The 22,347-nt window shown below is 40.0% G+C and overlaps 1 protein-coding gene across 5 annotated transcripts in view; it reads right to left on the bottom strand.

Moving 5' to 3' along the window:
* LYPD6 (LY6/PLAUR domain containing 6) overlaps nt 1–22,347 on the bottom strand; it is a 110,504-nt gene that overhangs the window by 20,225 nt on the left and 67,932 nt on the right. For 3 of the 5 annotated variants that reach the window (XM_067027510.1, XM_059052755.2, XM_067027511.1), the window contains one exon: nt 7,242–7,430. In XM_067027510.1, coding sequence (XP_066883611.1) covers nt 7,242–7,359 — 118 coding nt within the window. In that variant the 5' untranslated portion in view covers nt 7,360–7,430. Of the gene's footprint in view, nt 1–7,241; nt 7,431–11,728; nt 11,778–13,577; nt 13,633–22,347 lie in introns of all 5 variants that reach the window. The other 2 variants (XM_067027508.1, XM_067027509.1) reach the window with 1 other exon arrangement.

The following is a 22,347-nucleotide window of genomic DNA, read 5'->3' as shown; positions in this document are numbered from 1 at the left end:
TGAAAGAAGTCAATCCCCTATATGCTGTATGATTCCATTTGTGTGACATTTTTTAAATGAGAAAATTTTTTAAATGGAGGAAGTATTAGGGGTTGCCAGGGGTTGCAGTTGCCAAGTAGTGGGGGGAGAGTCAGAGGGACATGGGTGTGAGGCCAACAGGAGGAATTCTTGTGCTATTGAAACCATTTAGTGTCTAGATTTGGTGATGGATACACAAACCTACATGTGATAAAATTATGTAGAACTAAATACACACACATACACACATACACACACACACACACACACACACAGAATCACACACCAACGAACACAAGTAAAACAGGGGAAGTCTGAATAAGACCAGTAGACTAATGTATCAGCATCAATAACCTGGTTGTGATATTATTCCACAGTTTTAAAAAATGTTACCATTGGCGGAAACTGGGTAAAGTACATATGGAATCTCTGTATATTATTTCTTACAACTGCTGATGAATCTACAATAATCTCAATAAAAATGTCAATTAAAAAAAGGCACTCTGGATTTCCTATGATTTACTTTTATGTGTCAACTTCTGTAGACATATCATTGTGTAAATAAATATAAATATTAGGTTCAATCATTAAAAATTTCTTGATGCTTGATCATTTCTTACCTACAAAATTTCTTTGGTTCAATCTGATAATTTTATCTGGTTGGACCCGATATGGTTAAGAATCTCAGGGGATAGCAAATATCAGCTAAGAGTCTTCATTGCTAAGATACATGCTGCCTGTGCAGAGGTGAACCTCCTAAGGGGCCCCGGGGGCCCACGGCCAATGTCTCAGGGGCAGAGTGCTGAGGGCACATGGGGATGTTCCAGAAAGCTGCTCCTATCTTTCCCTTCCATCCCCCACTCCTAAGCTGCCCCTTCCTGCCTTCTGAAGGGATTGTCCTCCAGGTACTTGTATTCACTGCCTTGCATTTGTGTTCAGGCGGGATGCATCCATGGGAGTCAGGTTCTGGAGAGTGCCCAGCATGCCAGGGTCTCCTTGGTAGTTAAGGACCAGGATCCAAAAGGAACGTCTGGCCACACCATCTCTGTCCTTTTCCCTGATGTACTTTCACTTGGTGCTTAGTTTTAATCATTTGCTTGTTTGTTCCTTAGAGTTTCGCCTTTCACAGACAGAATTTGTGTGTGTGTGTGTGTGTTTGTGTGTGTGTGTGTGTGTGTGAATCTGTAAAACTACCTGGCCTCTTTGAAAGCTGCAAACAAGCAAACACTTCATCTGCAGGAGCCAACTGTTCTCCCTCGCAGATGGCTGAGCCAGTATGTCCCACTGGCGGAAATAATCATCTCAGGGTAAATTACTTTGCCCACATGGAACCAATTAAGTATGTTATCAAAAAATAAATGAAGGAGGGATTCCCTGGTGGCGCAGTCGTTGGGGGTCTGCCTGCTGATGCAGGGGGCGCGGGTTCGTGCCCTGGTCCGGGAGGATCCCACGTGCCACGGGGCAGCTGGGCCAGTGGGCCACGGTCGCTGGGCCTGCGCGTCCAGAGCCTGTGCTCCGCAATGGGAGAGGCCACAGCGGTGAGAGGCCCGCGTACCCCCAAAAAAAGTAAAAAAATAAATAAATGAAGGAGGAGGCAGCAGCTTAAAGCCAGAATTATGGGCCAGATATAACTTTGATTTTCACCGTGCTTAGAATAGCTGCCCATCCCCGCATTTGCTTGTAATATTTCACAGAGCTGACTCTGACAATACCCAATAACCTAACATGATCAAAAGTCATAAACTGTCTAAAAAAGACAGGTAACTAAAACTTTTAATGGGCCCATTTGAGAGTTCTATGTTCCTCCCAGTGGCTGGTGACTCAAGTTCATAAACAGAATGATGCTGAGAGCAAGGATCTTCTTAAAAATGAGGGATGGAAAGCAGCCTAGGCATAGCTATCCAACGACTGCATTCCCAATGAGGAAAATTCGCTCTGGTTAAACATGCTCTATCATGTAATTATAATAAACAGAAATCAACTATTTTGTAAAACTATACATAGAAAATTTGTATGTCTTCACATCCCACTGCCTAGATAGGTGGGTTATACTCGAGTTAAAGATTCTAGTTTAGGTAAGTACATGCCTGAAGAATTTAAAATAAATAGGTTCTCAGACTTCTCTGGTGGTTCAGTGGTTAAGACGCCACGCTTCCAATGCAGGGGGCACGGGTGTGATCCCTGGTTGGGGAACTAAGATCCCTCATGCTGCACCCGACCAAAATAAATAAATAAATAAATAAGTAAATAAATAGGTCCTCATATTCCAAAGGCATTCAATATGCTTATGGACATTTTAATTAGATTATATTTATAAATACCATTATTAAAAACCATACAAAATATTTTAGAAAATCATCCTGATTGGATACATTAAAAATAGTTTCACTATCCACTTTAAATTATTTAATATATAAATAAGTGTAAAAGACAGAACTTTAAAATAGTTTGTAAGATTTGAAGTAGAATTATTAAAGCAGGAATTTTGAAAAAAAGATGTAAATAATTTGTCAAAGAACAGCATTTCTCAAAACACGATCGTATTCACTAAGGTTTATGACGGCAAGCCAACCATAATACTTCAGCTTGTGTGATTAATTCACTAGAGTATCCAATTTTATCTGTCTGTCACTGCAGCCAGTTAAACTTTTAGCTGGAATGTTGGATTAGCTATTCCTGGAAACTTTCCCATCAAAGAGATAAATTAAGAACTTTGAATGAAGATTGACGATCCAGCTGTTCCAAGAATAAACTTATTGAAAGCCTAGCACTAATAAGTTGTAGTGTTCCAAAATTTGGATTAATAGACTCTTCAAAATTATCTTTTGCAAGACTAGTGACATATTAAATTAAATACTGCCATTTCTTATACAAGTAGGCCTGGACTCTGAAATTAACTCAGAGTGTGTCAAAATTAAAACAGGAATATGAGCTAAAACACTATGGTAGCAAAATGAAGCTCTGTTAAAAATCATTTATCTCTGAATGTGTTTATCAGCATGTATCATGGCCAATTAACCAAATGATCTCCTTTCCAGTGAGTTTTATTTTTAAATCCACAACTTCGTATCTGTTGCATTCTCAACAATGACAGTCTAATATTTGCTTATAGGAACTTGTATTTACACCTTGGCAGGTAGTATGATCAGTGAATAATCAAACCCTTTTCAGTGACAAATCTCTGAAAACAGACTCAGCTTTCAGTCGATAATTACAGCACAATACCAAGTAATGGTCAAATTCCCCCCTCTGGAAATATTTAGCTAATAAACAAGGTCTTCAGATGAACAACTATCTCCAGTAACTTGCTAACTGATACTGAATCTGATAAAGAAGTTTTTTTAAAAAGGACGGAAACAGGTTTCTAAGAGATGTGCAGTTTTCTTCTTTGTTACTTCAAAGCATTACAGAGCAAGCAGGGTTTCAAATCGTTGTGGCCCCAGCTGCGAATGAATCTAATTTGGCTCTTGATCACAGAGTTAATAAGCTTAGTATTTCAGGGCATAAGTATTTCAGGGCATAAGTCCCTGGTCCCTCAAGAGAAGGTTATTGTAAAGAAAAAACGAAAAGCCAAAGTGCCCAGTTACTTCCTGTAATATAATCTGTCCATTAACTCTCCTGGTCAGCCATGGTTCAACCGACCATAATTCATTTGTAAGGCATCGGAAAAGATTTCATCTTTGTTTCCATCCCTTGGAACTTTTGCCTGGACAAAGGCCTTCAGTTACCAAAACCGTGGTGAGAAGAGAATCTTGTTTTGAACTGTATGCTGATGTGTAATGCATCCAAACTTTCTTTTTTTTCATTCTTGCCAAATTAATTTCCATTGTTTTTGGAAACTGGATGCAAATACAAAATTTCTAGAAATCTAACAAATTGATCTTCTCAGTCCACTAGGCAACAACATATTGTCAGTATAATTTTAATACCATGAACATATTTCTGATAGAAGTGCATTTCCTGGTACCTTTCTAGAAAGTCCCCTCACTCCCTAAGACTTAACGTAGTGTAGAATTATGGGAAAACTTCGTTGGCTCACTATCTGGGCATAAACAAGCCCCCTGTAGAGAGATAGCTCTTTGGTCCACATAATTAAGGAAAGACTCAGAATATGCAACCAGAGGAAAACTGAACTGCCCAGGAAAGGTTTCTATTACAAGGAATGAAAAGGAGGCCAAGAACATGTTGAAGTCACTTAGGATGTTAAATTCTATCTTGTATGAGGTCTAACAGCCAAATAAGTAGCTTCATGTCTCTTAATACAAACCCCTGCTTCAAAGGTTTTTATTAGGCTTTGGTACTTTAATCATGGGCTAGGAAGAAATGCATCATTTTTCACATGAAAAAGAAAAAAAACCCATACACATGATAGAAAAGTATGTTATTGAGGACAGTGCCTCAAGTTTGAAAGCCATAAAGTTTATTTCTTTTAACGGCTTAGAAACTTCAAAGATTAGGGAACCAGAGAGCAAAGGAGATTAGTCATGGGAGGCTGAACTTTCCCAACCCGGGTTCCAATCTCACCCCACTTGTTATCTCTCTATCATTTCTCCTGGGCTGTTTGGGGCCCAGGAGAAATGAGTTTATGTTTGTCTGGTGTGGAAAACTTGTGTATCTTCTCACATCTCCAGCATCACTGCATTTCTCCTTGGGCAGGTTCTGAGCAGTATCTAATATTAATGGAATCTGGCTCACTCTCCAAGTGAGCTTTCCCCAGGAAAGCTGTTTGTGTCTCCATCTACAAAGTGAGGCGATTATATAAATAATTCAAAATCAAAATAATCCCATGTTTCCTTCATATATTTTTTGTGGTCTATGTTCTACAGAAACCTGCTTATTTGTGGAGAGATCGCTTCATCTAAACATAGGCTACTGGGTGCTGCTCAAGGGCAGACGACCATGACCGTTTAAAAAATCAAAGTGTAAAAACAAGCAAACAACACCAAAAACTTCTGAAATAGTGCAGAGAAATGTGAAGTTAACCCTGCTTTAAAGTGGTCAGAATAAACAAAGTTCTGGCCAAGTAGGAACCATGGACAGAAACCTGAATCCTGCAAGAACTTATATTCCTTGTGACCAGTTATAGAGACTCTGAAAGAGAACTCAGCCCAGACCTCCTGGTGAATCATCTACATACAACATAGTTTAGGAACAACTGCTTCTACCCTTCTACCCTTCTACATCAGAATACTCCATCAATTCTTTATTTACAGTGAGCTCTCTTTAACCAGGCCATGGCTCTATTTAATCAACATAGGTCACATGAATGGAACTTTTCCATCAATTTCTAAAGAGCACAGGTGATTGCCCCTCCAGCCTGGCAGAGCTCATCCTTCAAAGACCCCATTCTGAAATGGACTTGCCAAATAGAGGTCCACTCAATTCCAGCACTGACCCACCATACCCCTGAGGCAGAAGCAGAGTGTGTTTGTTTTGTTCTTGGTCACTTAAATCCACCCCCCTTAATTTTCCGTTCCACCCCGCGTGTACAATCACAGCCTCAGAGAAGGCCAGGCATGGGTCTGTTTTGAGGCCCAGTGACTTCTGAGTCTGTCACTGAAGCGGACAAAGAATTCCGCAGAAGCTGAAAGTCCTGGCAATCAAACCCAAGAGACTGAAACCTAGGTTTTTGTTCACCAACTGTAATAAAAAAGCATGGTTGTTTGGAGAAAAGAACAAAATGCAATCTTAGAAAACAGAGAAACTATCAAAGCACCTTCTTTTCATGAATGTTGCTAAAATAAACTGCCCTGCAAAAACAAGCAGCCAGATAAGCTTCCCATACAACTAACCAGTAGGCACCAGCCTATACTGGTGAGAGCGTACAACAGCAATAAGTCTAAAGAAACTATTGGCTGCCGGTTAAAAGTATATCTGGATTTTAAAAATTAGTGATGTACCTTCAGCATCCTCAGTTTACTGTCTGAGCCAATTAGCACAACATCAAAGTAACGGGCATCTGATTACCTGTTATGTATGTGCCTACCATTTTACAGATATTATTTCTAGTCCACAAAACAATGCTATAGGGTATGTGTCATTTTAACCATGTTAGAAATGTAGAAATCAACACTTTAAAGATTCCCCTAACATTTATTGAGCATTTCCTACGGCTCACAGTGCTAAGTGCTTTGTATGCGTTCTTTTATTTAATCTTCACAAAGTTAGGGAACTTATTTCAAGTCAGAAGGCTATGAAGCAGCCGAGGGAGGTCCTAACCCGAGGTCAGGTAGACTCCAAGCCCCTGTGCACTCCTTGGACCACCTCTCATTCAACCAGAACACGGAGACGTTAAATATTTTAACCATGTGTCATTGAAGGAGTCCAGGTGACTGCCTCCACCTTGTAGATTGCAAGATCCTCAAAAGCAAGGACTATGGTTGATTTGCCTTTACATTTTTCACACCAACAATCACAATGCTTGACACACAGTAGAGGCTCAAAAATGTCGGAAAGAACATTTCAAAGAGTAATGCACCTTGGGGCGAATGCTAAAGGTCAGCCCACGCACTACATACCCAGCTCAGGGGCATTCCAGCAAAGAGTCAAGCAAAAGTGAAAGAGATGAGATAAATACAGAGATGGTGACCAGTAGAGAAGGAAAGCTGCTGTGTTTCCCGAAGTGTGATCCTTAGAATATCGGCAATAGCGGGAGCACCTGAAATTCTTGCTGAAAGCAAAAATCCATGGGGACCACCCAGATAGATGCAGTCAGACACTCCAGGGAAGGGACCTGGGACACACATCATTATACACTCCCAAGATAATTCTTAAACACAGGAAACTGAAAAGGATAGGGAATAGGAAGTGGAGGGAGGCAATTATGCTGAAACTGAGAATTAGATGCACAGACAGGAAGGCCAGCTATTATCTTGCTTATAAAGGCCTGATCTTTACAAGCACCTTCCTCCCGGGACTTGGCGGTTGACTTTGATGACTGGCCGAGGGCTGGCAGAGTCAGAGGGAAGGGTGTTCAGAATCAGAGAGACCGAGGGTACAGGGAACAGAGAAAACAAGCCGATTAATTTACCTTCAAATACAAACACCCTGTAAAAAGGGGAGGGTAAAACACAACGCATGTTTCTGTCGCATGCGCGCCCCCCTGCAATTAAATCACCAGGTTTCGCCTGAGCGGAAGGCTGCCTCCTGCCGGCCATTTTTCAACTTTCAAATCTTATTGGGAGTCAAGTGACATTTCTGCAGTGAAGAGAATGGAGTCTTACTTGAAGGGTGGAGGTAGATTATGTCTTTGACGGTGAAGTCTCGGGACTGAGCAGCTTTCAGACAATCAGCCAGCAGACTCAGGAGCAGGAGCCAGGCCAGGGCAGGGCCAGCTTCCATGGCAGACCAAGGCGTCACTCATCCAGGGGGCCTGGGAGTGGGGACTCGGGACGACGGAGGAGGACTTGCACCTGAAATATGAAGCCAGAGTCATGTCAGTGTCCAACTCGGGAAAGCCACGGAGACTTGGCCCAGCTCCTGTGATGGCGGGATGAGCTGGGGAGAAACAGGGAGCCGAGGGCCCAAGGAAGTGGGTAGACATGGAGAGAAACTTTACAGATTGTAATTTTAGAGTACTTAGAAAATTTCAACCCAAATCCATTCTTAATTAGGTTGCTAAAGCTCCACTGCTAGCAGTCCCCTCTAACATCCAGCAGAGATGGTATCAAGAGAGATTGAATTTTAATGAAACGCAGCTATTTTTGCCAGGAGGAAAGGGGTTGGCTGCCAGAATGCAACAATAAATAAGTCAGGCGCAGAAGCTCAGAAGCATTTCCTTGATACCAGCGAACACCAGGTATTATTGCAGCCTTACTGGGTCATGCTGTAAAGGCTAGACTTTCAGATTTGGAAAAAAAAAAAAAAAAAGGATATGTAGGTAAATTGTCCTCTCGTGAACCAAGATGTGTCTTTATAGCTCAAAATCTCCTTAACTAACATTATTGGCTGTGTACTGTTGAAGTCCTTTATATATATATATATATATATATATGTATATGTATATATCAGGTAATTCTCCTCATAACCCTATGAGGTAGGCACTGTTATCATCCCATTGTGAGTAAACTGAAGTCCAGCAAATACAGAGGAGTTGATTTAAACCCAGGCAGTCTGGCCACTGAGGCCACATTTAATGGTGATACTATGTTCTTCCAAAGACTGAGTCAAGGTATATAAACGAAATCTGAAGAAATGAGATCAATGTAACACTAAGCAATCATCATTCTATCCTTTATTTGGATTCTGCCCTTTTCAATTAAAACTGAGAGCAATAAAATTTTACTAGGGTTGAATTGTCCAGCTTACTTAGAATGTAGATATGTATCTTAATTTATATGCGTTGTTCACTTGCCATCTTATAGCTTTTCTATAGAGTCTGTTCCTCATGTTCTATTTTCCAAATACCATCATTCTAGCACCCATGCAAGGGGTCAAGTCAGATATTCACTTTATTTTAAAGTGGCTAAAAAAACATAATTTGGACATTTTGTTTACAAAATTTTAATACAAATATTCAATGACATTTTAAAAACAGCATAATAAGATAATCCTAAAATTTTGCTGTCAAAACAAATAGACAAAGAGTAAATATATTACAAATCAAAATCAATAGAGAAAATCAATATCAGACTAATCAGATATTAGAACACAGTACAGAGTAATATTATTCAAAACAGGATGATAGAAAGTATAAAAATGAATTCAGAAAATGAAACACTCCAAGGAGCTCAGACATAGAGCTATTTCATGATAAGAGCAATTTTTTAAAATTACAGAACAGGGAAATATTAAATAATAGTAAGATAACTTTATTAAAAATTGTGAAAAGATTAACTGACACCAAACAATGCACGATACACTCAAATTAACTCCAGATGGATTGGTGTGTTCTTTACTTTTTTCAAATAGACAAATTGTTAGAAAATAGAGAACTCTTATCACCCTGTAACAGCTTGATGACGCCAGCTTGCCAATTTCATGCTCACTACGCCCTCTTCTGTTTGCAGTTTGGTTCCCCCAAGCACGTTTGCAATCAGAAAGGAAAGGAGCTGCTCGTTCACTTCATAAATGTGACTGCCAGGCACTGTGCTAGGCACTTGGTTAAATAATGTGATGAGAAAACAAATATCCCTCTATAAGTGACAGGCACAAACATTATCTAATCTTAAGCGAATACAATAGTTCTTCTCTGTACATCCATCAGGTCGGGTGAAGCTGCACCTGAGGGACAGATTTGCACAGAGCCCCGTGGACCCCTGAATGAATTGCACCAACACCCGTCTCCTCACAATCTGGGCTCAGTTCGAGAGGAATTGTGAGGAAAGCTTTCTGGTTTTATTTTGAATAATTTAACATTAAATATCAACTAGTTGCCAACCTAAGTTCTTTTTAATGTGAAACTTGATGTCAACACATACCAAATATTGCAAGTGTCTCATTTTTATTAAAGCATTTCTCAACCACAGTATTCCTTCCAGTTATTAGTTTAAAAGTCTCCCGCGACACAGTCTTGGCATAAGCATTATGTATTACTTAATGTCATCTGAAATGAACCTTACTGCAACCTCTGTGGCATGGCTACCCATCTAAGAGCCTTCATTTTACAGCTTGTGTTGACTATGTGTGAGTAACATACAGAGGGGAAGAGCTAGATGCCTGGATTTGAAACCTTACTCCAATACTTTCTTGCTGTGCAACCTTAAGCCAGTTACTTAACCATTCTGTTCCCCAGTTTCCTCATCTGAAAAATGAGGATAATACTAACTACCTTAAAAATGTACTATAAGTTGGACACAGAGAACAGACTTGTGTTTGCCAAGGGATGGGGGTTGGGGGAGGGATGGAGTGGGAAGTTGAGGTTAGCAGATGTAAGCTATTATATATAGAATGGATAAACAACAAGGTCCTACTGTATAGCACAGAGAACTATATTCAATAGCCTATGATAAACCATAATGGAAAAGAATCTTTTAAAAATGAATGTTTTAAACTAACACACTATTGTAAAACAGTTATACTCAAATAAAGATGTTAAAAAAAATGAATGTTTTATATATACATATGTGAATCACTTTGTTGTATAGCAGAAATTAAGACAACATTGTATATCAACTATACTTCAATGAAAAAAATACAGCTTTTAGAAAATGTGCTATGAGAATTAAATAAATTAACATGTAAAACACTAAGAACAGTGTCTGTCACACAGTAAATGCCATGTATTAACAGTATTTCCCAACATATTTACTACTATTATTTTGTTCACCATCAGTCAGTATAGTTTTCTAAGTGAGAGTAAACATGGTACAATTAACTTTGGTTCAACACAAGCACACTTTCCTTAAATCAGAAAAATATGACAATTCCCAAAACTACTAAGTATGACAAATCACAATCCATATGTCTCCTCTACCCCACCTTTGGTCCCATGGCCAGCCAGGCAGGGACAAAGCCAGTGGGGAGAGGTCTAAATGCCACCAGCATTTTAATATGCTGAGGCTCACACAGACCCAGGGGTTTCTTGCCATCCCTGTCAATGAAGCAAACACATGGGTGCTGGTCTTCTACATCCTCCCTGTATTTACAAGGCCTATGTTCCACCCCCATGATCTCTACCATAGCTGCCTTAGTTAGATTTTACTTGTGTAAGAGATGTGGAAGGAGCACAGGTCACGAGCACACCTTGTACCCCTGCCAAGGCCCACATCTCCAGGTGTGCTCACAGGTCCTATACATGGTGAAGTATCATGGATGAAGTTAAAACAACCATTTCATTCATTAAAAGAGATTCACCTCTACTTGGCAAGCTTGATTCTTTAGGCCTCATTTGTTTAGAGCAAGTTTTCAAACTTGGAGGGTTCAACTACTTTTTAACCATGAATTTTATGTGTTTAATGCAGTTTTCAAATTTTTAAAGTAATTGACACTTTGTCATACCAACATGTTTTACTCATGAAATTTTCCTTCTTTAGCAAAAAATATATGTATTTCTAGGCTTGTTTATGATTAGAAAAAGGACTGAAAGGACAAAGACCAAAATGATGTGAGATTTCAGGTAATTTTGATGTTTTTCGTTTTGCTCAATTTGCATGCTCAAAAATTTTTGATGAGCATGTATTACTTTTATAAAGAGGAAAACAGTTTTTGGAAAAAATCGTTCTTTTCAAAAAAGTGATTTGACAGAGTAATTTCATTTTTTATGCACGAATAGAAGTCAGCTTCTCACCCAAAGCCAATGAATATAACCTTAAAAATGCCCATGTCTCTTCTAAAATAACAGAATCCATGTTTGATAGAATGTTTCCTCCTTCCCTCTTTTGCCACACCCTTCACCAAGTGCCACAGGCCAGGTGCTCTTCACAGCAGAATCTGTGCAAGGACTAAAGGTGCTAAGACTTTATATGGGAAGAGCAAGCCCAAGACGACGAGGGTAAAGGAAAAAGAGAAAGAGGGAAAGGGAGAGCGAGAGAGAGAAGGAGGGAAAGACAGACTGACAGATAGAGGTAAAATGAAGCTAGGAAATATAAAGCAATGTGATCCTAGGTTACTATGCAGCTCACCACTTCACAACAAGCCACAGAGAGATAGAGGATTCCAAGGAACAGCTGCACTCAGTGTGGTCCATGGAGCGAGAAGGGAGGGAGAATCTATGTCTTTCTGTCTCTTGTCTCCCAATTATCAAGGTCCACTCCACGAAGAACTCACTCACCTGTATTTCAGCAGCCAGAGTGGAAGGTCAACCCCGTGTGGATGGACCACTGACCAAGAAAGAGAAAGAAGGTACCAGTCACAGGAATCTGAGATAACACTCAAGGTTTATCTCTAGTGCATGTGCTATTAATCCTGGTAAACACACTGCTTTTTTTTTTTTTAAAGAATCTGTTATTTTTATTTATTTTAAAATTTTTTATTGAGATAAAATTCACTTAACATAAAATTCATCATTTAAAAATAATACAATTCAGTGAGGGCTTTTTGTATGTCCATAATATTGTGTAACCATCACCTAGTCTAGAACATTTCCATCACCTCAACAAGGAAGTTTGCACCCATTAGCAGTCAGCCCCAATTCCCTCCTCTCCCCACTCCTGGCAACCACTAAGCTACTTTCTGTTGCTATGGATTTGCTTATTGGGAACATTTTGTGTAAAAGGAATCATACAACATATAGTCTTTCATGTCTGGCTTCTTTCACTTAGTATAATGTTTTCAAGGTTTATCCACGTTGTAATGTGAATTCGTATATCATTCTTCTTTATGGCTGAATAATGTTTCACTGTATGGATATACCACTCATCAGCTGATAGACATTTGGGTGGTTCCCACTTTTTGGCTATTGTGAATAATGCTGCTTTTAACATTCATGTACATTTTTTGTATGGACATATGTTTTCATTTTTCTTGGGTATATACCTAACAGTGGAATTGCTGGGTCTTGTGGTAACTATGTTTAACTTTTTGCAGAACTGCCAAACGATTCTCCACTGTACCATTTTACATTCCCATCAGAAAAATTTCTCCACATCCTTATCAACACTTACTTTCATTAAAAAACAATTTTTATTATAGCACCATCCTAGTGAATGTGAAGTGCACTGTGGTTTTGACTTCCATTTCCCAAGTGACTAATGATGTTGAACATCTTTTCATGTACTTACTGGTCATTTGTATATCTTCTCTGGAGTAATGTCTTTTCAATACTTTACTCATTTTTTAAATTGAGTTATATTTTTATTGTTGAGTTGTAAGAGTTCTTTCTATATGCTGGACTCTGGACCCTTTTCAGATGTATGATTTGCAACTGTTTTCTCCCTTTCCCTGTATTGACTTTTCACTTTCTTGATGATGTATTTTGATACACAAAAGTTTTTAATTTTGATGAAGCCCACACATTGCTTGTATAAATAATTCCCTTATACAAGTCAAGCCCAACAGAGCACAACACAAAAAAAGATCTGCATAAAATGCACAGTAAAAGAACTTGTCTACTTTATAGTAGCCAGAGCTATTTTTCCACCACTCTTTTCCATGAGAAAACAGGATGGGCAGGACTATTTATTAATATCACCCAACTGCTTACATTCCTGCAGTAAATCATGAAGCACCACTCACTGTATTAGTATTTTCTAGAAACTGAAAAGTGAAAGATGAGTGACGTGCATTCACAATTAGTCTAACTGCTACTGAAATATGGGCTCTGCTGATGGGGATGTATTTTTTCTATACAAATTCTCAGTAATTGATGGAGCTTTAATCCCTAAATCCCACAAATACCATGTTGGACATGCTCAGTGATTTGAAGGGTCTTTTCTAGGACTTTGATGTTTTTCCCTGGAGTCCACTGTGTCTTTGGAATGTTCTAGACATTTAGAAAAGATGTTGTGTTTCCATTTTGTGCACTGCTATTTGAATATGCACTGAGGATTCATCCCTGACTACAGCTCTCTTATGAAGAAGTACACTCTCATTTTCACGGCTTTGTGACCTTTCATTTGTTATTTATGAGCTTTTGCAAATCTAATACCACTCTGACAGATTTAATTTGTGCTCTAAATTACCTTTGCATGAGTTACTCAGCTGCTAGTTTTATTCCAATAGATTACTTGCTATACTCTGAAACAGAAAAAAAAAATTAGTTCAAGATCTATTAGACTTCCTCCACTTGGGAGAAAGTTGAAAAGAGTTGCATTCTGATTTTTATTCCACGGTACTAGATAGTATAAAGGAAGATTTCTAACTCTAGTCAGAGAGGCAAAGTGATAGAACCATAACACAGGTCAAGTTTTACAAATCTACATTGTAATGGCTATTTCATATAGAATCCATACAAAAGAGATTACTCCCAACTCCTTAAACTGGTCACTGGAAGACAGTGAAGCACTTCTGGAAGTTACATTGACTAAGGTACCAAGTACTAAATGACAATGCCTCAATAGTAAGTCAATATATAAGCAATTGTGAAGTAGAGAACTAATCCAAATCTAAATGTTTTTCAGTGCTACTCACATTAAAATTTGAAATGCCTTAATACAAGAACAAAATGGAATTCTAAAGCCTGAAAGATCATGACAAATCTTATTTAATTTTCAATATATATAGACTATGCTTTGTGCCTTAATGACTTGAAAAAGTTAATCCAGCTCCCCAAAGTATAAACTAAAAGCATGATGTCACAAAACTAAGTCTACTGAAATATATCATTTTGACCACAGTACCCTACCCTTCTCACAGTTTGGGGATTGCTCATAATATGTGGTGGTTTTAAAACACGTCTGCAAATTCATTGACGTGTCACCATTAAGAGGTGGGGTCTACATCTTCTTCCCTTGATTCTGGGCCAAACTTATTGTTCAGTTGACCAGCTTGTGGTGGAAATGACACTGTGTGACTTTCAAAGCAGGGTCATAGAAAGTGATTCAATTTACACCCAGGGCTCTGGAACACTCACGCGAAAGCCAGGTTAGCAGTCTGAGTGCTTTGAATGCCATGCTGTGAGGGAGCTCAAGTAGTCCAACAGAGCTGTTGAGAGTTCAGGAGGAGAGACAGCTGCCCTGCTGGCTGCCAGCTACTCGAGCCCCCTCCCCTCCCCTCTATCCCAGCTCCAGCCACTGTCTGGTTGCCACTGCATGGAGACTCCAAGTGAGAACTGCCTAGCCAAGCCCTTTCCATATTCCTGACCCACAGAAACAATGAGATAAATGAAATAATGGTTACTGCTTTATGCCACTAGGTTTTGTGGTTTGCCTTGTCTGGAACATAAGGAACTGGAGCAGGAGATTTAATTAGGAACTACACAGTTCTGCTCATGAAGATAATTCACCTTTCACATTGGTTGCAAGGTACAGAAATCCAAATCAAACAAGCTATAACCAAAACTGAGGGGAAGGGGGTAGGGGGAAGAATTTTACTGTTTCACTTGACTGTCCAGCTTAGACAGCTGGACTTCAACCCTGTTATCAGGCATTTCCATCCCTCAGCTCTGCTTTATCCCATCTCTTGCCTTTGTTCTCATTCAGGTCTTCTCAAACTGCGGCCAACAGTAGCTTCAGAAGCATTCCCAGCGAGGCCCTTTCCAAACTGTTCCAGGGAAAGCCTTAAAAAGGAGGGAGGTCCATCCTTGGACCATAACTGGCCAGGGGAGTGTGGCATTCCAGTTGACCAGGGCTGGGCCACTAGCATGTCGCTGAGACAAGCACACAGTGTCAACTTCACGGAAATCACATGGCTTGAGAATATAGGAGGTATTGGTTTCCCAAAGGAAAATCTAGGTGTTATCAGCTGAAGAAGAAAAACTGGATGATGGGCTAGCAGAATCACACAGATGTCCACTACAACAAACAACACAGACCTCTAAGTAACCTCATTAGCCTGGATGTGCAAAATAAAGCTAACAGTAGTTCACATGAACATTTCTGCAAATGCCAGAAGGCGGGAGGTTACCTATTGACATGATTTGCTTCTGTAAAAATGGAATATCACTCCATTACAATGTTCAAATCAAAATATAAGGTTTAAACAATGAAAATATAGGTCAAGTGGACATATGGAATCCGTTTTGGCCTATACTTTCTTCCCCTTCGTATGGACACGGCTCTTCTATTGACATACGTCATGTGTTGCTATTGGGAAGCACCTTGTTCTCACATGGTCCATCCTACAGGCCACTGTCATTTGGGCCAGGGTTGGACATCTGATCCAAGCCAAGCCCATCAGAGTTCTTCCCGGTATTTTTCAAGCCAGAATTGGGAAAAGACAATCAGCCCTCTCTGAACAGAAGCCCCCAAGAAGTAAAACTCAGGAACATGTGTATGTCCTGTTCCTCCCCATGTGGAGGGAGAAGATGAGAATGAAGCTTGCTGGCCAACAGAGACAGACAGGAGAGATGGAGAGAAAAGCCCAAGCTATATGCAACCCTTGCCTTTTTAGCCAATTTTTAACTTTTCCCTAGAAGCTTCAGTCTCCATCCAATAAATACCCCTTTTGTCCAAGCTAGTTTGAAGTGGCTTTCTGTCCCTTGAAATCAGGAGCTCTGACCAATTCAAGAGTCTTCCAAAAGGGTCCAGACACCAGGTTATATTTTCCTTTGTAACAATTATGCACTTTACAATAATACATCTTTAAGGCCTATCAACTAAAAGGTTAGAGTTGGTTTTTTAAAATGTCAATAATAGGAAACCAGGCAGAGATTATCTCTTTTAGACTTCGTAGACACTGATGTTTCATTTCCATAACCTACAGGGTGATAGATTTTTACATATTCCCAATTTAAATTGAGGATCTATTTGCATAAAAATCAGTGCTTTAAAAAAGTGTGTATTTTTTTTTTTTAGGAACCTCTTGGCAAGGGCTTGAGTTATAGGGGAAAGCTACCTTTCTATTTTGCCCCAATGTGATTTAAAGGTCAAATGCATCAAAAATGCTTCAATTTCTGAAGGATAAATGATGCTGGCTGAGTATGCCTAGCAGTATGTTCACATTTCTAACAGATGTTGCATTAACTCTCTTCTGCTTGTTGACTGTATGCTTGTTTGCTTCCTCTATCTATTTGAAGGTTCTAGAGAACTGACGAGAAGGCATTTTGAAGTGCAAACAGCCATAAGGGGATAAAGTCAAAGAACTCTCCAGGCAGGAATGGGACACTGGGTACATTTTAGCTACAGCCTGCCATTTTTTTTTTTACTTGGAGGGGAGTAGCAGTTTGGAGAAATTTTTGCTTTTGTATCTTTTATTAAATGTTTCTCTATGTTTAAAAACGTCGTATTTTCAATTTATTGTTTTCTAGGAATTTCATCTTAGAAACCTTCCAAAAATGTGAAAGTTCAAAATGTACTCAGAAACAATATGATAGTTATAAGTGGATTAAATTGCAAATACATTTGCCCTTGAGTTCAGAATAACCCAGTTCCAAATCCAACATTTGGATTACTGGGCATACGCCTTCCACTTCCTAACCAAAAAAGAGTTATCTTGGTACTGTACAGAGGCAGTCTTCTCCGTATTTGGAGTGGTGCGTTCATCTTTCCCCTGCTAATTTAGAGTGTTTCCAAAACTTCAGTAATAATCAGTTATAAAGCTGACACTGCCTGCTGTGAATCCATGGGGAAGTTCTGCAGTGTTTGAACCAAGTTTTACTGGCAGGGGCCATTGCATGGTGTTTGGGGTCACTTTGTTTTGGTTTTAGAGACCTGGTGTGAAGATTCTTTTTGAGACCTTGAGGCCTATTAATTCTTCATATCACCCCTCCCAGTTACCTTTGGCCACTGCCATGCTCACCCACATTAAGTGATGTCTGCCTCTCCTGCCTCCTCTTACCATGTTCTCTGAAAGCCAGATGTAAACAAATGACCCCACATCTCTAACCTCTTCATGAACTATTCCTTCCATTGCTTTATGCAGGGACTAAAGCCTGGCTCACAGAGAAAATAACCACTTCCTCTTGGACTTCTGTGGTGGAGGGTGCTCAACCTTCCATGGATCCTGGGGACACGAGGTCACCAAAATGCCTCTCCCTCCCACTGCAAAACATTGCTCTTCCTCTTCAAATGATTTTCCTCCTCCTCTCAAAGGCTAAACCAACTGCCCTTGTGGCTGTTGTGAAGCGGTTGGAGAATATTAAGAATACGGCCCACCATCAGCCATTAACAATGACTCAGCCTTATCTTGATTCTCACCCAAGATTCAGAAGAATCAACCCATCTTAAATCTTATTTACTGTCTTGCATGGAATAGGGTTTTGCCCAGGGTTCCAAGAATCCTAATCAAGTTTTTGTCAAAATGGCCTTGAAGATTGTTTCCATTTAGCCACGAATAACTCAAGTTTAAGAAGACTGTGTAACTGCTAGTTTGATAGGTGTGGTAAGCCACTTCAGGATTTCTTACAGTGTAGGAAAGCCAGCCTGTGCTCTCTCTTCTTGTGGGAAAAATGAAAAAAGGAAAAAAAAAAAATCAAACAGCCAACATCGAAACAATGGCTTAAGTAAAAACCCTATGGCTATATATTTTTCAAATCACTGGGTTCTTTGTAGCTAACGATAGACAGTCCCCAGTTTACAATGGTTCAACTTAATGATTTTTGCACTTTACAATGGTGCAAAAGCGGTAAGCATTCAGTAGAAACTGTATTTCAATTTTGAATTTTGATCTTCTCCCAGGCTGCTGATTGACAGGGCTGGTGATACGCGGTACCATCCTCCCTCCTGATTCTGGGCAGCAGCCATAGCTCCCATAAGCCATGCCGTCAAACAACCGATACACTTACAGCCATTCTGTATCCAAACAACCATACTGTTTTTCACTTTAAGTACAGTATTCCAAAACACTGCATGAGATATTCAACACTTTATTATAAAATAAGCTTTGTGTTAGATGATTTTGCCCAACTGTAGGCTAAAGCAAGTGTTCTGTTTAAGGTAGGCTGGGCTCGGCTATTATGTTCCATAGGTTAGGTGTATTAAATGCATTTTTGACTTAGGATATTTCAACTTATGATAGGTTTTTCAGGACCTAACCCCATAGTAAGTCGAGGAAGACATGTACTAAATCTTAACCAATGTTTCTCATTTCGTAAGTAATATGTTTTTTAAAAACAAATCTATCCATGCATTCATCCTCCAAGTTTCTGATCAACCAGTACCTTGAGCTACACAGAGTATAGTATGTCTCTCTCCAGATTGCTCAAAGATCATCAATTTCATTTTTGTGAAAGGGTATTGGCGTCTGCTAAAACTCACAGTCTAAACTATAACTTGGCTTTTCAAGAACACAACAAATTAGCACAGTCATTTTGAGGAAGGAAGGATTTCCTCACCCTGGGTTTAAAGGCACAAGAAATGTATCAAATGACCCACTAACTCTATGTCATTGAGGTAGGCATTCTTCCTTTGTCACACACCATCTTTATTTATAAGTCTCCATAAATAATAGCTATTAAAGAAGTCTACTATTATAGCAAAACAGCCTCTAATAAGATTTTACATAGTATTCATTCAGGCAGAAAAAGATGAAAAGATGTAGGAGTTATTAATAAAATAAAATTGTCCTTGATAATAGAAACTTTTTAAATTTTTGTATCTAAATGAATTCCCTTCTTACTGAAAAAAATTACTGAGTAGCTTCTTTTGGATAAGGAAATGTAGGTATCTAGACAGACCTTGCTCCCTGACTGCTGACACTGGATTCAGCCATGTGAGAGTGAGATAGAGTCCTCTGTCCTATTCCTTTTTAATGTTTTCCTATTTCTGTTCCTCAATTGTCCCCCTTGTTTTCTATTTCACTTGTTAACTCATTCATTCATTCATTATCCTCCATCTAGGTGGGTATAGATAACATTTTCTGTTAAATTGGTTTGGCCAAAAAGTTCGTTCGGGGTTTTCTGTAAGACGTTACAGAAAAACCCAAATGAACTTTTCGGCCAACCCAATACTTGTTAATAGCTCCAGCTTAACACACAAATCCTTCAACTCTATTAGTAAAATCATTAATGCAAATTCTTTAAAATCTCTTTAAAAAGAGAGATGATGCATCTTTGAGTCATTTAGCCAAGCGTGATCGTGGTATGATGTTGACCTTCTGTCCTTACAACCAAGGCCACTTGTCTGTAAGATGCCAAGTAGAGGAGCCAGCTAACACAATGACGGCACCAACCCTACACAGACCCTTTGGGGAGGAGATCACAAGACATTATCAGTGAAACCCAATAAGAGGTCCAGCTCTAGGGTCCCTGATTGCATGGGCCTCTGCCAAGACCCTTTCCTAATGTTAGGATTCTAATTCATATATTCTTTTTCTTAAGGAGAGGTCCCCCCTAAAAACTCTGGATCAGCCACCCCTAGCCAGAGTAATACAAAGAAACAACTTTTACTACTCCTAATATTCTTGCTTTTTTTCCTGCGGGGAGTCAGGTTAATAAATAAAAATACATGCTGTCTGTCATTCTACTTTCAGGGAAAGGACAAAAAGAAAAAGAGGGAAATCCAGCACATTCACAAAGGCAGGCCTTCTCAAAATTGGGGAAGTGGTATTAAAGCTGGAGAAAACAATCAACCAACCAAGTAACTCTGTCCCTCTTGGCCGGTCCTGCAGCACTGCATGTGGGCAAATCTCCTAGAACCACTCCATGGGAGAAAGAATGCTAGGGCGCCTCTAAGGCGATGGGGCAATTAAAGTCCAGAGAATTAACATGTGCTTTTTAACTACTTTAAGAAGGGTCAGAGGAACAACATCTTATCACCCAAAAGCAGGGGCAGAGACACCGGGACTGGAAAGGAGGCCACTCTAAGGGAAGCCACACGGCCACAGCCAGCAGTAGCATGCAGGGCTGACCGGGCACTGGGCAATACAGCAGAGAGGGTGTTAAGTGCCAGCTCCAGAGCCAGGAAGACCCCGGACCCCTTTACCTCCCACCTAGGATTGTTTTGAGGACAAACAGATAATGCCTGGATGACTGTGGAGCAGTTGCTAAGGGCACAGGTTCTGGAGCCAGCCCAGGTCAGAATTTTGACTCTGCTCCTGATAGCTGACTAACTGTGGGCAGGTTTCTTAAACTCCTCTCTGTACCTCAGTTTCCTCATCTGCAAAATGGGGGAAATCATACTGCCTATGTCATGGGGCTCTTAGGAGGACTAAAGGAGATAATACACATAAAGCATTTTGAACCATACCTAGAGCATGCCTGCTGGCTAATATAATTCTCAAAATCAGTGTCTAGTGGCCTAGCGAGGCATCCGGTTACTCATTTGAGTGTAGACACTGGTTCGGAACTGTCTTCTCTCCAGTCCAGAAAGGAGATGTGAAAGGTCTTCAAAAAGGAGCCTATGCAATGTTGTGTTCTATGAGGAGAAATCGAAAGGCCAAGTTGCTTTGTCAGATTTTCTAGCTGATCCCAAACTAAGATCAGCATCCTGCCGTGACAATAAAAAACAGAGGGCAGGTGAATTAAATGAGGCAGAAAGGGGAAGGTCTAGGGCAGGATTTCTCAAATTTGAAAAATGCTTTCTCCTTTAAAGAGAAAACAGGCTCACAGACAGAACCTTTCCTACCCCCACTGTCAACTAATTAACCCTTATTATAATAATTATACTGCTACTCAGACAGACACAGATAGAAAACTAGGGTTAAGTTCCTTTAAAGCCCATGTCATAGTTTTAAAGCTAAACAAAAATGGCCAAATATAAATAAAATCACATTCAAATTAAATACAATGATTAAATAAAAGGGAAAATAACATAACAACATTTATTGAACATTTACCACAGGGTTGAACATTATGAAATTGCCACTATTTGATCATTCTGCCCTACAAAGATGGCAATTTCATACAGTTCGACCCAACACGTGCAAGGCACTAAGTGCTTTCTGTATTCCCAACAACACTATGAACTAGGCATTATTATTGCCCCGTTTTTCCAGATGAGAAAACCGGAGCACCAAGAAATAAGGAAACACATTTTAAAATCTTCTTCAGAACCAGCAGGTGCCCGAGGACTCAGCTGCAGATGCCTAGAGACAAGCAGACACCTCTTTGGGAAGCCTTGACCTAGGAGGCAGTTACACACCAGGGGTGGGGTGATGGAGGAAGAGCCAGGCCCAGAAAAGAGTGTGTTCGGGCAAACTTCAGTGAGAGCTAGAAGGACACCAAATCAGGGACAGCATTTCCTGCTGGAAGGAAGGGGCCACCAAAGACCATCTTGACTTGGTGTCCTTTGGGCTTTGTTCTGGGTGGGGCAAAGGGCTTGTCTGGTCCTCCCAGGAAGACAGGGCTGGCCCTCCTCAGGGATCAACAGTTAAGGTGAATACATGGAGACAGGAAGAGCAGGAGAAAGGATAAAAGGATAAAAGGAGATAAAAGGAGAGAAGGTAAAAGAGAGAGAGAAAGGGGTGGTCAAAAAAGGTTTCCAAATTCGCTGCATTTTAGAATCACCTGGGATCCTTACAAAATATTGATGCTGGCTCTCACCCACTAGGGTGTCACTTATGGGGTGTGAATTTGGTATTGAGATTTTAAAAACCCTCCAGGTGGTTCTAATTTGCAGCAACGTTTGGGAAACTTTATCATGCTCCTGCAAGTTGCTGGTAGAAGGAAACAGCTTCAACATATGTTCCCTTCATCCATGGGCACCCGCAAAGCATGTTGAAAAGTTCCCCACAGCACTCAGTTACGGAACCATTAAGCAGTCCAACATAACCAGTGTAATTTATTCCGCTAGGTCCCCTCTGTCATTCCTTCCTGGCCGCTCAGAATGCTCAGGAAGAGAAGTGGGCAGGCTGTGACTTGTAAAAAGACCACAGCTTCCCACCTGGTTTCTTCACTGCTCTGACTCTAAACCTGAC

Source organism: Kogia breviceps, chromosome 2, assembly GCF_026419965.1.
Source record: "Kogia breviceps isolate mKogBre1 chromosome 2, mKogBre1 haplotype 1, whole genome shotgun sequence".
NCBI lineage: Eukaryota > Metazoa > Chordata > Mammalia > Artiodactyla > Physeteridae > Kogia > Kogia breviceps.
This window is presented reverse-complemented; position numbering and strand designations above follow the sequence as displayed.